The sequence below is a fragment of the Gobius niger genome (assembly GCF_951799975.1).
Source record: "Gobius niger genome assembly, chromosome: 1".
Taxonomy (NCBI): domain Eukaryota; kingdom Metazoa; phylum Chordata; class Actinopteri; order Gobiiformes; family Gobiidae; genus Gobius; species Gobius niger.
Window position 1 is genome coordinate 10,274,779 of NC_136852.1, and position 12,592 is coordinate 10,287,370.

Here is a 12,592-nt window from a genome sequence, read left to right on the forward strand (position 1 = left end):
CACACACACCACACAACCCTTCATACTCACAGTAATCAAATTTCTATCACTTTAATCACTTACCCTTAGGTATTTTTACTTCATCTATGTGCTGTATGAAAGCTTTGTCAATAAAATGCCAATTTTCTATACAAATATACTGTATGAACATAAAGATCATGGCCATTGAAAGAGACTTTAACAATAATATTCAGAACTGTAATTTTCTATCATTCCCGAACTACATTTACAAATGCGTCCAGTAATTGAACTGACAATGAAAATGCAAACACCAGTGAGGAATCGAAGTGAAAAATCTCTCCAAGTTATTAATACACGTGATGAATATTAACAGGATTCAGTCAGTGCGACTTGTGTGTTTTCTCACCCATGGCGTTGCTGTTGAGGAGCAGCACACCGTGAGCGTCGGCCGTGTTCTCAAGGCCCATATAGAACGGATGCACTCCATAGCAATTCATCTTGTACTGCAGCACAGGGGAGTAAAGCGCACAGGTGAACAATGGCCAAACAATACAAATATATAACTGTGGCGTGTCGTATGATTTGTTCTCATGTTGCTAGTACTCCATTTTGTTTTGTCAGTTCCTTTGTTCGTGTTGCGGACAGAGAGTTACTCTAACTAAATGCGGGCACAGTTCAACACTGAGTTCTGAAGTTGGAAGGAAAACTTTCTGAAATGTAGTATAAATTTTAGGTTGCCCGGTGTGTGTCCTGCACAAGGCCCATAAACACAGACTGCATTGCGTCATAGAAGGGGGCGTGGCTTCGCCAAGGGGGAAATTAGAATATTTTGGGAAACACAATTTTCCACTCTTTTTAGCCATTTTCTGTTGGAATATGAGCTTATTCGCCACACATAAATAAAGTCAAGTGTAAATCGGGCCCATATGGATATTTTCTCACAGCAGTAGAAGTGGCAGTCGTAGCACGATGCTAACATGAAGCATTGTGTTAGCATTCTCCGTTATTTATGTATTTATGTAACCTGGCTAACGCCAGACTGCTGTGTGCGCTCGAATCATTTCGAACTGCACAGCAGCCTGGGGACCATGGCCGAAATTTTCGCATGGATTTGGGAACCAATCAAAGAACGAGGAGGGACGGCAAGATGATGACGATCTATTCAATATACAGAAGCTTGTAGTTTATTTACGGATAAAAAAGAAAAAGTTTATTTACGGATCCAACATGACAGCAGCAGATGCGATGGTATTTTTTGATCAAGCTTTAGACCTTGTTCTAAATAGTTTAGCTCAAAAGTTTACAGCGGGTACGTCATACGTCATTGGATACGATGATACGATTGGCTGTGGCTACGTGCAGACGCATGATAGACATTCGTAGCGCCCAATAAACGGCTATGGACGATCTTAAACCACACCTCTCCTACGAGAAAATTAATTGGTGTTCCCCAGACTAAATATCACTTGTGATTTTAGTCTGGTGTTAGCCAGGCCAGTATTTATGGGCAGTTGAACCACTTTGCTCCTCTCCATATCTTTATTTAATACTTTAACAAATGCTGAATTATTAACACAGTTTTCTACTAAATAAAGGTACAACGACATAGAGAGGAGCAAAGTGCCTCAACAGTCCATAATTATTGAAATAATGGAGAATTGTGAGCATTTTGCTAATGCTAACGCTAGCTAGCACTAGCTACGACTACTGTTTTTTTTTGCTTCTACTGAACAATCAGCTGTGAATAAACATCCATATGGACCAGATTTAGACTTGACTTTATATGTATGTGATAGAAATGTTTATATTTTGCCAGAAAATTCGCTAAAAAGAGTGTAAAATGTATTCTGTTTTCCCCCTCGGCGAGGCCACACCCCCTTCTATGACGCGATGCCGTCTGTATCTATAGCTGCTTCATACAGGAAATAACATACAGGCGTCTCACAGCTTTTTTCATTTTGTTGAAGAGAAACCATGCTGCTTTCATAATTGCTTGTCTATACACATTTTTTGTTTGTGTCCAGTGCAGTCAACCAGCACCACAAACCAAATTTCCCACAATAAAGCTAAGCTAACATATTTTTATTGGTGAAGTTTCAGTGGGAGCTGCACATAATGGATATCCATGAGTCTGAGTGGGCTCAATCCTCGACACAATCCAGCTTTTATCTCAAACATAGCACATTATCGTCTCAACTCCCTACATCGCTCTAAACTGTTGATTCCACACTCTTTTATTTTTACCCCTCCTGCATCTCCGCCTCCCCTCCGTTCCCCCGCCGCTCTCCGCACGGGCCTGTAACATTTGTCTGAACCCTGCCGAGCGGCTCCTGACAGCTCAGCAATTAGGGCCGATAATGCTGACGCGTGCGGAAATGCGGCCTTGACACGGGGCGGCTCGAGGAAAACATGATGACACTCAATAACCGCGGTTCATATCAACGGCCGCGCATCAAAGTGACACCGACATGACGTTTACATAGAGGTTATTTACAAGTCACCTCAGCAAGTCTCCAAAGAGTGCGCGCCAGTCCCGGAGGTGTGCGGCATGTGTGATAACAAGCTAATGCGGACAGAAGTGAGCAAAAAGGTGAGGTGTATAGGATTTGTAAGTGGGACATATTACATTATATGAAGCAAATGTTCTTCTTTCAGCCGTATCACATGAAGAAATCACTGAACAAATGAACTCATGTCTACAAATAGGGACTTAAGGACTCTCTTTATTTATTTAACAATGCAATAATGTGCTGCTTTTTGGATGGGACTGGTAGATGGATTTCAAAATGTTAATATCAAAAATATCAAAAACAAACAGTTTAAATATATATTAACTTGATTTTAAAATGTATTTTTAAGGTTAAAGGAACAGGCTACCGTTTTTCCATACTTAGATATGTTCTTCCCTGAGCTTAGACGAGTTGATGCGTACCTGTCTGGCCCATGGAAGAGCGTGGTCGCTTCTAACTTAACCCTGTTTGGATATATATACTGGGAGAGGCCAAATGCGAACAACATCTTTGGTCTTTTTGCATGACTGAGCGCACACACAAAGACCAGACAGGTACGCATCAACTCGTCTAAGCTCAGGTAAGAACATATCTCAGTATGGAAAAACTGTGGCCTGTTCCTTTAAGGTTAAGGTTCTTTATTTTGTCATTATACAACACTGTACAACAAAATCTGTTCATCACGGCAGTACCGCACCCAGGGACCCATCTACAGATGTGGAGCCCGGCTGATGGTCAGAACATATTCCTGTGTGTTGCTTTTCTCTCTCTGTGTTTGAGGGTCACACCTGATTATCAATTATTTCCCATTGGCTTTGGTTAACCTTCTCCTTCCGCTTCATCTTAAGTCCATATTGTTTGTCTGTGCATGAGCTGAACATTCGCAATGAGCTGTGGAGCGGTACTCACGCCAGGGGGCTGGTCCTTGGCGAACATGCCCCATGTGTGGTAGTTAAGGCTGTGTCGGTACGTGGGGTGCTCCGTCTCCCCAAATCCATAGACGTAGTCCGAGGACAGCCTGGTGGACACTTGGATGAACATGTCCGAGAAGGTAAATCCTGGTAGTGACGAGTCCCAGCTATGAACAAAAGCAGGAATGAAATATACACAGTTAGACTAATACATTTTTAAGTATGTTATTTCTTTTTGACCTCTACCCCTGAAAACATGTACAATATGCTCCTCTTTAAGGCAAATTTCAGTTGTTACTGCCTTGTCTGCCCACTTTGGAAGTGTACAATACCACTTGACCTATAAGCTATTAGACTCTGGGATGATACATGGAAAAAGAGCTCCTTTACTGGATTGAATTGGGTGTTATAGCGCAAAACTATAATCTTGTGCTGCGGTGGGCAGGGATGAGTTTGTAGGAGGCTGGAGCTTTCCAATTCATAGTTGCTGCTCATTGGACTCTAGTCAGATGCTACAAATCATGCTGCCCGACGCTGAACTGCCTCCGGTTTACTCTTATCCATCTTTTGGTACGGGTCCCTGGTGGTGGCACAATATTGAAGAGTGTTGCGAACTAGGGAGTTGTAGATGATGGTCTTGGCCTCTTGAGGGCAGTGTTTGAGGTTCCTACTGTTCAAAGTCCCAGCGTGACATGGCTTCCTGACACTGCCTTGATTTGCGTCTCCCACCGTAGCTCACTGTTTTATATACAAAGGGTGACCAGACGTCTGGATTTGGTCCAGACAGCCCGGTTTTTAAACCTTGTGTCCGAGCAAAGGAAGCCCGTCCTCTCTTTTGGGCATCTGTCAGGTTTTATGGAATGAGCAGCAGCTGTTCATTAATGCGCACCTTTGCAGCGATCTGCTCTCAGCGCCATGTGACTAAATAATGTTAAAAAAGCTTGAATCTTACAATCATACTATCAGTTGATGATAAAATGTAAATTCTTATTTAGGTAACTTCTATTCATGTTACTAAGAAAGCAACGATATTGCTGCTTTCATACATTTTAATTTAGCATCACATTGTTCACTGGGCTATAATACATATATATATATATATATATATATACTGTATATAGCCCAGCATATGTTCTGTTTCGTACGTGTCCTAATTTTTTAACTCAAGTGTCCTACTTGTCAGTGTCATAGAACTGGTCACCCTAAAGTATACATGCCTAAATACCTTGTTTTGTTTGACTTGGACAATACTTGATCATAGAGAAGAATCTTGTTTGTGGTTTTACTGAACCGTAGCGTCGTTGCTACAATCCCACATGGTGGTTTTACAGTATATCCATGAATCTCATGCATGTTCATTGCCTTGCAATATCCTGACAGTATAAACAAAAACAAAGCTCATTATATACAGACAGGATGTACGGATCCCTGTGTTACTGTGCATGGTGTCACACATGGAACAACCGTATCGACATGAATTTTAAGGAATAATAAGGCCCCCAATCACACTGGCAGCATGAGCGTAGACACAATAAGCAGATGACAAATACATATGGCAGAGTACTGAAAGCAATGTCAGTAGTACGTCCAAAATGATCAGAGCAAACCCAGTGAAGTGAATGGGACTTTTTGAATTATGTCAAATCAAATGAAGTGAACAAAAGTATTACTTGTCTTTGAATGAACATGTTAAATCCTTGTTATTTTTAAGCAAAGAACACATATACTAATCCTGTCAGAGCTGAAGCCATGGACCCATTGTTTGCATGATCTCCACTCTGCCATCAAGGTCAAATAAAAAATAAAATAAAACAACTTTTGCTTCCTTCACTGTTAGAGTTAAAAGTGGAAGATCAAAACAAACACTGGCTTGGCGACAGGAAAGTGCTAGCTTTGCTTACACGCATTCTTTTACTTTGTGACAGTTGCTCTTTTAGGTGACACCATTGTGAGAGCAGAACAAGAGGAAGCTTCCTTAGGCTCTTTTTTTCCTGGGCATATCTGATGAGGTGCACCCAGCGCCACGGGGCTGACTCAGCACCTCAGCTTTAATCCCCACAGATTCTGCGCTTAAAATAAAGTCAAACAGTGCTTTATCTTCTGTTTTTACCTATTGTTAACAACAGGGCATTAGCATAAATAACTGACTTGGCAGACACACTTTATGCAGTTATCAAGAGTAGTTTGCGGTCTTTGGAACCTCATTACCACTTCTCTTCTTTGGTTTATTTCAATATCATTTTATATATATATATATATATATATATATATATATATATATATATATATATATATATATATTATTATTATTATTCACATTGAACTGTACCTTTTCATCATCAGAGTGAGCTACAGCCATTTGTTAGATTTAACACCACCTTTCCTATTTTATTGATAAACTTTACTTGAATACTGAATAAATAAATACTTAAAGGTGCATTACGCAACTTTTTTATTAGGGGAAAAAAAATAAGATATTTGGGTGTACGTGACCCAGAGGCAGTATGAGTCGTCAACATGGCGCCTTTACTTTCCATCACAGTGGTCTCTAGGACGCTCCAGGGTCAATTGTTTGGAAGGTTTTCATTGCTGACGGACCCTGTCCCAAGAAAGCCTGCAAAACAATTTATCCCAGAGCGTAGAGACCACCGTGATTGAAAGTAAAGTCGCCATGCTGACCACTCATACAGCCGCTGGGTCACTACAAGGTCAAACGCACAAATATAAACTTTTTTTTTTTTTCGCATTAAAAAGTTGCATAAAGCACCTTTAATTGTGGTTGCAATGTGGGCTACATGGGCAATGTAGTCCAATAAGCACAATCAAGTCAATACTGTTCATCCCTTCTGGAACATAAGCTTATGCTATGTTGTTTCAATTATGCTGAGATCACATGCACAGTCAGCATTATTGCTTTTACATGTATTCTCTTATAAGCAAAAGAAGTAAAAGATGTATATATTAAAAACAAAATTATCTTTCAGACAAATGATACCAAGCTACATTTAGTTTGAAATGAATAAACTGTTCAATAATTGTGTATAATCTTCATTAACACTCACATCTTGGTTCCCGTGCTCTTCCTGAATACTTGAATGCCAAATGGATTATTGGTGACCTTGACCTCATACATCCTCTTGCTCTCGTCTGTCTCTGGAGTGGATGTCACATTGAGTGGCACTGGGACCTCATAGCGCTCTGTAGTTGGATCCCAAATCTAGGACGAACAAATGCATAGAAAAATATGCCAGGGCCACAGTAACACACCTTCGTTTCTCTCATACCTTAAACTGCAGCATGTCGCTGGTGTGGTAGAAGACCTGGACGCGCAGATTGTCGATGTCCGGAGAGCCAGCGCGGTCAATGCTTCTGTGCTTTATGTTCCTACTGAGGTCAAGTGTGATGCCTTGTTCTGTCTCTACAAGGTTTGAGTAAATGTATCCATAGTCGTCTGGGTAGAAGCACCATGGAACTTTTTCGATGGTGGCAGGCTGAAGCAAACAGAAAAAAATGCTGTTATTGAAAACAAAGAACGGAACGATTCTGCCATTTTCTGACGAGTATTGTCACCCCTATTAGATTTGTTTGCTTGTGCTTCTAAATATTATTACTATAATGACATCATGAGTAAAAGAACTTGAACCAGAACTATATGAATATCCTCACAGCCCAGGTGCAGCCCCTGGCCTTGCACTTAGTCTCATCTGCGCCTTCTTCTGGATGGCAGTCGATGCGCTGAAACTCAGCCGCGACCTGGTTCCACTGAATGGTGTAGGACTCGCCCAGCGTCATGTTCAGGCCTCGCAAGATCAACACCTGTCAAAAAATAACAAAGGCACTATAAAACCAATGACAGGAAATGGTGTCTCTACTCAGAAGTGACGTGCAAATGTAATATAAAAAGTATACAAGATGGTGTGGATTTTTACCGTATTTCAAATTGTAAGCACCTGAGCCTAAAATAGTCTCATCTCATCTCATTTTATCCTATCTAACAAGATACATGGATGAAGCGAAACATCATTATATAGTTAAAAGCACAAAGCCACAACATGCCTTCCTTTGTCTTTTGAAAGACAACGCTGGCGAACGATTTGGATCCCCTCACATCCTCGCCAGCTCCCTCCATGCTCGGGGAGCAGATTCGGGCCTGCTTGAGATTCTGCGTGTGTTCCTCAGTTGCATGTGCCATCAATTAGGACACAGCTGTTAATTTCCCTTGCTGTTTCAACAAGCTCTGGTGGGAGTTATGAGTCACTCTTCCTCGCCTTCAGAGGGAGCCCCATTTACTCCAGTCACTACATTTACCAGCTGATCAATCTGGGCCTGCACAGGAGTCCTCAATGCTCCTTCTGCTTATGGGCCAATTCATTTAGCAATTATATAGTAATTTAGTTAAACTGCAAGGTGAAGCAAAAGGCGCAAAAACAGTATTATTAAAAAAGAAAAGTATTGCGCTCCGATTTTTTTGTACTTGTATGTAGCTGTAGCTGGATTATTCTTCAGTATGTTTAAGGGTTACATTTTACGGCCCTCAAGCTTACTTTTATAAATGTTGCATTTCATGATGAATATTAAACTGTCTTTCACCCTGTTTGCTCAAACACCCCTGAGTTACTCCAGTTACTCAAGTTACTCCACCCGGCTCACCAAAGCTTTCAAAATCGCAGGTGATCCCATGAACCCATCACACTGTGTCTTCTCTCCCGTCGGGAAACTCTCCTTTTCTCTCCCCTGCTTCCACCAGCATCCACACGGAAAGGCTGTTTCATGTGGGTGAATTGACAATAAGCCGATCATCTTATCATCGAATCTTCCTCTCTCGCACAGTGAATTTCAAGTCCTTGCAAAAGTTCCGCTACCTCCGCAGAGAATTGCTGTTTTGTTTCACCTGTTTATTGACCTAAATGCGTTTGTCGGCTGGGCGCTCCTCTCAAGGCCCAGTCTGTCCGTGCGTGCGAAGACTGATGGACACGACAAATCAGTTTAGACTTAACAACACAGCTATCCTTCACTCCGAGGAAATGATTACCGCTGAGAATCATTAGATAAACCGGAGCTGAGACCTTGAGCGTCGACATAAAAACAATCACACCCCCACACGCATGGATACATGCGGGTGCCAGCCGGGTCTAGCGGCCGCGCAAGCTGCTGCAGAAACAGGACGCACTTTAACTGTGCCACTTGACATTTCACGCGCATGATGCTAACAGTTATCATTTCTTACACTTAACGGCTAACCTTGGACCAAGCAGTAATAGTTTCCCTGCTGGGTTGATGGGAATAAATGGCACAAGGGTACTGGCTCTCGAAAGCGTTTGCCCTGCATTGTGTCCGCAAGGTTTTCCACATAAAACAGATTTATGAGCAAGTTTGGGGTTCCTTTATATGGCATGTGACAATGATGAGTTAGAGGAGACAAAGATGCTAAAACAACAAAGTGATCATTACAGGGCATTCTGTCATCACAGACACCAATTTGTTGTTGTATAAAATGTTATATAGAAATCCATAGTTTTGTCCGCTGATGGGATGCCTTGTCCGGAAGAGGCTAACACCCAAGACAAATAAAGCAGTTGAGAAAACGGGATCTAGCGCATGTGCTTACCTTCTTGGCGGAGTCATACTGGATGTTGGCGTAGGGCAGAGCTGTGGTGTTTCCTGTGGCAACGTGTGTGATGATGGCATTCGCTGGGGCCAGTTGTACACCCAGGATAGTGACGTCGTTAAATTGCAGATTGTTTGGGTCGGTGTAGCCAGTATGGGTGGCCGTCAGCGACAGCATCCCCTAGAAAAGTCCAACAAGAACAATGTTGCTGTTCGGACAAGGGGGACCTTCAGCCCACTCAGTGCTTTGGATTTTGCGCTACAGTCCACATCCAAAGCAAACGGCATGGTGTGAGAGATTGTGGAAAACTTACATAGAAGACGTCGAACTGGTAGTGGATGTACTTTCCATTTTTCACTGTTTCTGCAAAGAGACAAGCACAGACAAAAGCTGGTAAACAGTCCCACGGTGCAGCGCTATTGACCTTCACTTGCTAATGTGCGCCGAACTGACGGCGGCAGGATCACATCTGACTCACAAGATGCTCTGAGCCAAACAACGCAAGAGCTTTGAAGGAATCCAGTTAATGAGTAATTTAACAAGATGCAGTGGATTTGTTAACATTTTTGTAGGCATAAAAAACAAAAACAAAAAATAAAAAGAAAAAAGCTTCAGAGCAAGCACAAAAGGTGAGAAGTAAGCAATACCGCGAGTGTCTCCGTCATCCCAGAATAGCTCCCCTGTCGCGTGGCTGTTGTCATCGAGAGCCACAATCAGACCCATGGGATTTGTGCGGCTGTAAGGAAACACACACATGCAGATTCACATGTTAGATGCTGTAGACATGTGTTGACAAACCACTGATTCAATATACTGATCCTAAGCACAGGTAAAATTTCGTAGTGTGTTCCTAGCTTTACCTTAACACAATCAGTGAATCCAAAAGTGTTTCAAATAGTATTAGCTGTAACTTCAGGGACCTATTAGTGAAGAGTTCAAAGAGTTTGGGGAATGTTATGTTTAAAATGTTGCAATCGTTAGTCATAGTCACTAGCAAAAGTTAAAGGTAGGGCCACTCCCGCTGACTATCTTCAGTGATTAAGGAAACGACAGAATCAACAATGAAATGAAGTAAAAAAGAAGTTAAGGCACTGATGTTTACTTTAGTGTTTACATCTATTTTCAACACCTAATTTGCACAAACGTGTATAATTGTAATATACCTACAATTTTGTCGTATCTGAACACTGACCTGATCTGAGTAAAATAGTTTTTGATCATAATCTAATTCATTACCTTAGAGCTAAAAATGGGCATCTGCATAACTTTTAATCTTATCATCTTATAGCAGCTTCTTCATACATATTTTCACACAGCATTTCAACTTACTGACATTCACACTATGTTGAAAACGTTTTTTTTTTTTTACTTTTAAAATGAAAATGACATGACTGAGTGACAAACGTATGTGTCAGACAGTAGTTTTGCATTCATCTCTCGATTCTTGATGTCAGCAGACCCTCTTGCTATTCATGTGCTTTTTTTTTACAAATGCATCATTTGCGCCTCCTTGAACCGCCACCTTAATGTGGTGGAGGGGTTTGAGCACCCGAATAATCCTGGGAGCTCTGTTGTCAGGGGCTTCTTGCCCCTGGTAGTGTCTCCCATGACAAACATGTCCTAGTCGACGGGTCGGACAAAGAGCGGTTAAGAAGCCCCTTATGAGAGACCAACAGGCCCGGTTAGAATCATGAGCCCGTCCTTCTGTGGACCCACCACCTGCAGGAGGAGCCATAAGGGGCTGGTGCAATGTGATTTGGGTAGATCCAACAGTTTCTTCCACGACCAGCCAACGGACAAGTGGAAGAAGATGGATGGATGGACATATGCATCGGAATACCGTATTTTCCGGACTATAAGTTGCACTTTTTTCACAGTTTGGCTGGGGGTGCGACTTATACTCAGGTGTGACATATATATTCAAATTTAATCGCGGGCTAAAATGTAAAAAATGGCCACAGCTAGAGGAACAAGTTGCTTGAACAACGTGCTGCCGGGAGAGGCTTGTCAACGATGCAGTTACGCTTCCATGTTCAGACAGTGTGACTTAAACTCCGGAACGACTTATATATGTTTTTTTCTTCTTCATTATGCATTTTTTGGCTGTTGCGACTTATACTCCGGAGCGACTTATAGTTCGGAAATTATGGTATCAAAACATGTTGATAAATGATGTAGAAATCTTTCACTGCCCCTATTGTATCGTATACCTGTATTGGGTGGTGACTGCGGGCTGCTGCGTGGGCAGAACTGCACCTCCTCGGATGTGTAGGCCCAGTTTGTCTCCAGGGATGTGCATGTCAACAAACTGCTTGCGTAGAGGGACTCTCTCCATCTGAAACATGCGAGAATATCTGATAAGTCTTGTTATCAACCACCCCCTCCCAAAAAAATCACATAAATAGTATTTCTGCCGCTGATGCAACAGTGCGGCTATGTTGAGCAGAGCAGTTGGTCGTGAGCTGGCAGACTGTGTAGGAGCCTGTGAGAGCACTTGCTATTTTGGTCCATGTAGGTGCAGGTGTCCACGGTGCAAAGGCGCCTGCATGAAGTGGCCCCTGTGATTAGTAAACATGAGGAGGCAGGACTGGAGCGTTCGCTGGGATCAGAAGAATTAGTCATTCGCAGTCCAAAATACATATTTTCTAGAGAATAGTTAGTTTGAATCTTCAGTAAGTTCGCCACGGTTTGAAATAAAACAATGATCTATACTAACTAACTAATACTACTATACTAACCAATACTAAGCTTGTGCACCGTTGAAAATGAATATGGAAACTGCTAATGCTCTGAATGGTTAGCATTAATTAGTTGTTATGTTTGACAAGTTGGTGCAAAGTTACAATGTACTGTGTTTCCTTCTACAAATTGGCAATATTCACCCCACAAATCTTCTCATTTCCCCTCACTTTCCCCGCTCTTTTGACTACGAATCTAATTGTCTGAACAAACTAATCATTTCTAGATCTACATTCACTTCTCTTCCCAATTCTTACAGTGGTCTAGCGGTTGCACAGCTCATCTCGTTCCTTGCGCCTTTCTCACCCACTATCTCCTTCATTTCTCCGAGGGGCCCAGATAGAGCGCAGTTAATTTCTGATCTCGCGGGGACCCAATCCTCAGACCAGCCTAAAACAATTTTGAGCTCCCTTTTCTTCACCTCACCTCGTTCTCCTTCTGCTGCCTGCTCCCCTTTCTATTCTCCCCCGTGGCGCTCTAATTCTTCTGCCTTTATTCTCTGCGAGGCGGTGTGCGCGCACTTCTACACGGTACAGTAGTAGACCGCGGCCATGTGTGTGGGCTGGAAGTTACTGGAGCGTCCATAAGCAATTTGAGATCTTATCAGCCGCTCATTGTGTGCCTTAAGGAGCTTCTCATTCATCCCCTCTGGCCAATCTCTCCGACTTCCCGTGCTGTAAAACACATTCTGTTTGCCCATCGTCTCATTCCACCTGGTCTGCAATGTATTGTGTGTTTATTGCCTCGTTTTTTTTTCTTCCTTCTTCCGCTAAAGTTTATTTCTGTCACACCCTCGTCCCATCTTCCCCAATTGTCCTTATTTTCTACCCCTGGAGCTCGTTGTGATAGAAAACAAGCTTTCC

At 42.3% G+C, this 12,592-nt stretch overlaps 1 protein-coding gene across 1 annotated transcript in view; it reads right to left on the reverse strand.

Annotated features, from left to right (window-relative positions):
- Nucleotides 1-12,592, reverse strand: part of si (sucrase-isomaltase) — a 138,626-nt gene that overhangs the window by 37,561 nt on the left and 88,473 nt on the right. The window contains exons 22-30 of the mRNA XM_079573199.1: nt 11,201-11,325; nt 9,638-9,726; nt 9,304-9,353; nt 8,991-9,170; nt 7,049-7,198; nt 6,667-6,873; nt 6,445-6,599; nt 3,381-3,549; nt 368-464 (exon numbers count right to left, since the gene is read on the reverse strand). Coding sequence (XP_079429325.1) covers nt 368-464; nt 3,381-3,549; nt 6,445-6,599; nt 6,667-6,873; nt 7,049-7,198; nt 8,991-9,170; nt 9,304-9,353; nt 9,638-9,726; nt 11,201-11,325 — 1,222 coding nt within the window. The remainder of the gene's footprint in view (nt 1-367; nt 465-3,380; nt 3,550-6,444; nt 6,600-6,666; nt 6,874-7,048; nt 7,199-8,990; nt 9,171-9,303; nt 9,354-9,637; nt 9,727-11,200; nt 11,326-12,592) is intronic.